General features: G+C 37.7%; 2 protein-coding genes across 3 annotated transcripts in view; one reads left to right on the top strand and one right to left on the bottom strand.

Annotated features, from left to right (window-relative positions):
• The window catches only part of LOC307270554 (uncharacterized protein), a 5,799-nt gene extending 4,100 nt beyond the window's left edge, over window positions 1-1,699 (top strand). The window contains exon 4 of the mRNA XM_080054436.1: window positions 608-1,699. Within this exon, the coding sequence (XP_079910562.1) occupies window positions 608-637 (30 nt within the window). The 3' untranslated portion in view covers window positions 638-1,699. The remainder of the gene's footprint in view (window positions 1-607) is intronic.
• A 279-nt stretch (window positions 1,700-1,978) lies between these two features.
• Window positions 1,979-5,000, bottom strand: part of rpp30 (ribonuclease P/MRP 30 subunit) — a 9,016-nt gene continuing 5,994 nt past the window's right edge. The window contains exons 10-13 of one of the 2 annotated variants that reach the window (XM_080054445.1): window positions 4,325-4,404; window positions 3,086-3,172; window positions 2,333-2,368; window positions 1,979-2,107 (exon numbers count right to left, since the gene is read on the bottom strand). In XM_080054445.1, coding sequence (XP_079910571.1) covers window positions 2,088-2,107; window positions 2,333-2,368; window positions 3,086-3,172; window positions 4,325-4,404 — 223 coding nt within the window. In that variant the 3' untranslated portion in view covers window positions 1,979-2,087. Of the gene's footprint in view, window positions 2,369-3,085; window positions 3,173-4,324; window positions 4,405-5,000 lie in introns of both variants that reach the window. The other variant, XM_080054444.1, reaches the window with a different exon arrangement.

Here is a 5,000-nt window from a genome sequence, read left to right as displayed (position 1 = left end):
ATTGATTTTTATGTAACATTAACATTTTCTGAGATTTTGAATGTGGGGTTTTCATAAGCTGTTAGCCATAATAATCACAATTATAACAAATAAAGGCTTGAGATATCTCACTTTGCATGTAATGAGTCTATATAATATTTTAGTTTCACCTTTTAAACCTGCAGTGTGTAGAATTCTGGGTTTTATTTCCTAGCAGATTTTGTAGAAAGTAATTATAATATCCATAAGTACATTTAATTTAGTGCATAATAGCTGAAAACATTTTTTTGAATTATTATTTTTTCCCTTAGAAAGGGTCTCATATATGTCCATATTTCTGCATATTTTGGACCAAGGCCTAGTGCCGCCATCTTGAAAGTGTCATAGTTGGAATGTCATCAGGTGCATTGTTTAAAATGAAGAATTGTTCTTGTCCTTGAAGGCCACTGTAGCTTCTGTTATTATTCTAAAGGGGTGGGGTTACCCAGGGAGCGTTGCATTCTAGAACTTTCTTGATTATGTCATATTACACACTGCACCTTTAAGTTGAATTACTGAAATAAATGAACTTTTTCACGATATTCTAATTTTTCGAGTTTCACCTTTATATTTCCTCTGTTTGCACCAGGGCCACATCAACCACATCCTGGGTCTGTGAGAAGAGGGGAGGAGTCTAAACCTTATTACATCATAAGAAACCGTCCAGTCATTCACTCCTGTGTCACTATGATGTCATTGACCAATCAGGTGCTAGCTAGTCCGTTAGTTTACATTCCCCCGAGACAGACAGACAGACAGACAGGCAGACAGACAGACAGACAGACAGACAGACAGACAGACAGACAGACAGCAGAAATATTTTTGGAAAATAATTTGGATAATGAAATTAATGGAAAAATATGAATGTACTAATAGGCTAACGTTGCAGTTAGCGTGAGGAAAGATATCTAAGTGTGTGTGTGTGTGTGTGTGTGTGTGTGTGTGTGTGTGTGTGTGTGTTACACGGGCATTATACTGTGTACTGTATATGACTCGACATCATTGCAAATGAGGTTCAACCCTCAATTGGATCTATCTGGAGAATAACTAAAAGTAAAATGTAAAAGTATATTTCAGATTTAGACTTGAGTGTAAAAATAGTTACTTCTATTTTTTAAAAAAGTGTTTTTTTACGTCTGCTATCGATAACAAATCAATAATCAAATACTCGGCCCTGATTGGTCCATTAAGAGCCTCCTCCCACTCTGATGTCACAGCTGATCTTGTGACATCATAATATATTCTTTCTCTTATTTTTTTTGGGGCATTTTCAAGCTTTATTAGACAGTACAGAGTTGAAATGGGGAGACAGAGAGAGAGAGAGACAGAGAGAGAGAGAGGGGGGGGGGTGACCTGCAGTAAAGGTCAACGGGTCGGATTTGAACCCGCGACCACTGCAACGAAGGCTGGAGCCAATATGGTACACGCTCTATCCACTACACCACCAGAGCGCCCCATATGACATCATAATATCTTTAACAAGGGATCAAAGATCAAAGGGACAAATGTTCATGTTTGTACTAAAACAGGAAAAACTTCTTCTAAATGTTTCTGTAAATTTGTACTTTTTAAGCGGAAGATTTTTATATTTTGTAAACCAATCAGAGCGCTCTATTTTTAATGACATCATTTCCTGCTGAACCAATCAGAGCACAGGAAGCATTTGTACAGGACACTACACTGATTTCAAAATAAAAGATTTGAATGAATAATGTCTGACGTCTGTTTTTTTTTTTTTTTTTTCTAAACAAAAAACTTTATGACATTGCTTTTCAGTTTTAACAAGAAATTAAAGCTTTTTTTATTGGATAATGAACAAAAATAATTAAACACAATTCATGTATACATTTATATATCAATGTTTTATTTTATTCACAATGATTAATGAAGAGAAAAACTTTTATTCAATTTCACTTTTAACAAAAACTTTATAAAAATGTTTTCACTTAACAAGAAATTAAAAATGTTTATTGAATAATGTCTGGAAAAAATGTTTATGTATTTTTCATTGTAAACTAGAAAATAAAAATATATAAGTTGATTGTTGTTGAGTCTCCAGCCCGTCCTGCTCAGATGCTGATGAAGTCGCCTGGTTCAGATGCTGATGAAGTCGCCTGGTTCAGATGCTGATGAAGTCGCCTGGTTCAGATGCTGATGAAGTCGCCTGGTTCAGATGCTGATGAAGTCGCCTGGTTCAGATGCTGATGAAGTCGCCTGGTTCAGATGCTGATGAAGTCGCCTGGTTCAGATGCTGATGAAGTCGCCTGGTTCAGATGCTGATGAAGTCGCCTGGTTCAGATGCTGATGAAGTCGCCTGGTTTAGATTTCTTTGCTGCCGGAGCGTCTGCACCTGGTAAAGGTAAAAGCATGAAACACTGTCTCACTGTCTGCCTGTCTCACTGTCTGTCTGTCTCACTGTCTGTCTGTCTCACTGTCTGCCTGTCTCACTGTCTGTCTTCACCTGGTAAAGGTAAAAACAGAAACCCTGAGTCACTGACCAACTGCCTGTCTCACTGTCTGCCTGTCTCACTGTCTTCACCTGGTAAAGGTAAAACAAAAACACTGGGTCACTGCTCTGATCAACAGTCTGATTAAAGGTGCAGTCAGTGATTCTGGAGAACGCTTGTTGTTAAAATCACTTTGTCTAAATCAGTGAATATCTCCTCATGATCCACTACCTGTCTGTACTGTGTGTGTGCTGAAAACAAGCCAGTGTTAATACACAGTCTAGGCTCTGTAAACTGGCATGTTGCTATAGCTATCATAGCTATAGCAACATGCCAGTTTTTAGTCAATGATCAAATCAGAGGTAAATATGAATATGTAGAATAAATTACTTAATATAAAGCTAAGGAATGCCTTCTTCCTTTGTAGGGCAGTATGGTTGGCACCTTTTGTTTACATACCAGTTTACAGAGCCTAGGCCTGTCAATGCTGGTTTAGCGATTATATGTTGTGACATACTTTTTATATTTCTTATCTGTGAACTAATTTGAAAAAAATATATAGTTTTGTATTGTTTGATATGAAATAAGTAAATGCATTTTAATATTCAGTGTAAACTCACATTCGTCCACTGGCGCCTCCCTGTGGCCTGATGCAGCGCTGCAGCTTCTCATAGTCTTAACCACTCCGTTGGCCGTTCTCCTAGACTCTGTCAACACAAAAACCATATTTTGATTGTTAACTAAAACCTTCTGAAGCTCAGTTTACTAAAGCCATGCTCACAGGTACGCTGGTATGTTAGTAGCCGTCCCTGCGTTCCAATACCCATACTGCCCTACTATTTAGTACACCAGAAAAAGATTTAGGATGTCCCAAATACATGCACGTCAATTGTAGTATGCTGAAAATACATAGATTCCCCACTAACTCCAATAGCATTTTGCAGTATTCGTCTTAATTCTTGACATAATGAAAAAAAATCTTCCTTATCTGATTTTTTTTCTCTCCCGTCTGTGGCCCTAAAACTCTTCTGTACTTTAGTATGTAGTGTAGTAAAAAGACTAAAACTCTTCTGTACTTTAGTATGTAGTGTAGTAAAAAGACTAAAACTCTTCTGTACTTTAGTATGTAGTGTAGTAAAAAGACTAAAACTCTTCTGTACTTTAGTATGTAGTATAGTAAAAAGACTAAAACTCTTCTGTACTTTAGTATGTAGTGTAGTAAAAAGACTAAAACTCTTCTGTACTTTAGTATGTAGTGTAGTAAAAAGACTAAAACTCTTCTGTACTTTAGTATGTAGTGTAGTAAAAAGACTAAAACCCTTCTGTACTTTAGTATGTAGTGTAGTAAAAAGACTAAAACTCTTCTGTACTTCAGTATGTAGTGTAGTAAAAAGACTAAAACTCTTCTGTACTTTAGTATGCATTGTAGTAAAAAGACTAAAACTCTTCTGTACTTTAGTATGTAGTGTAGTAAAAAGACTCAAACTCTTCTGTACTTTAGTATGTAGTGTAGTAAAAAGACTAAAACTCTTCTGTACTTTAGTATGTAGTGTAGTAAAAAGACTAAAACTCTTCTGTACTTTAGTATGTAGTGTAGTAAAAAGACTAAAACTCTTCTGTACTTTAGTGTGTAGTAAAAAGACTAAAACTCTTCTGTACTCTAGTATGTAGTGTAGTAAAAAGAAAGAGTATGTGATTTGGAACGCAGGGTGTATCTCTCTCTCTGTGATGTCCAGACAAAGAGATACCAACAAAACCTTTACAAAGATCCCTGTGTACATGTCGATGGCCTTAGTAGGAGTCAACACAGTATGTATATTATTATTATTATTTATTATTTTATATGATTGTGTCTTTACCTCCCAGCAGCACGGCAGAGCGACAGTTAGATGAGACAGAAGCTTTGGAGTCGGCTTCAGACAAACCAAACAGGAGACCACTGAGAAGGGGCGGGGGGGGGGTTAAGGAATATACATGGAGAGTAATACACACACACACACACACACACACACACACACACACACACACACACACACACACACACACACACACACACACACACACACACACACACACACACACACACACACACACACACACACACACACACACACACACACACACCACTGAGAGGGAATGGTTAGGGAGATATACACAGTTATACAGTCACTGAGACACACACACACAGAAATACACACTGACACACGCAGAGACACAGTAAGAAATATACAGAGTACTGCACAGAGACACACACACACAGAGACACACACAGAGACACACACACACACACAGAGACAGTAATATACACACAGTTAAATACACATTGTAACAATAATACACACACAGTCAGACACACACACACACACACACACACACACAGTCAGACAGACAGACACACACACAGTCAGACAGACACACACACAGTCAGACAGACACACACACAGACAGACACACAGTCAGTCAGACAGACACACACACAGTCAGACAGACAGACAGACACACACACAGTCAGACAGACACACACAGTCAGACAGA

Source organism: Ammodytes marinus, assembly GCF_949987685.1.
Source record: "Ammodytes marinus genome assembly, contig: scaffold_34, whole genome shotgun sequence".
Taxonomy (NCBI): domain Eukaryota; kingdom Metazoa; phylum Chordata; class Actinopteri; order Uranoscopiformes; family Ammodytidae; genus Ammodytes; species Ammodytes marinus.
The sequence above is the reverse complement of the archived record's forward strand: the minus strand, read 5'-3'. Positions and strand labels throughout refer to the sequence as shown.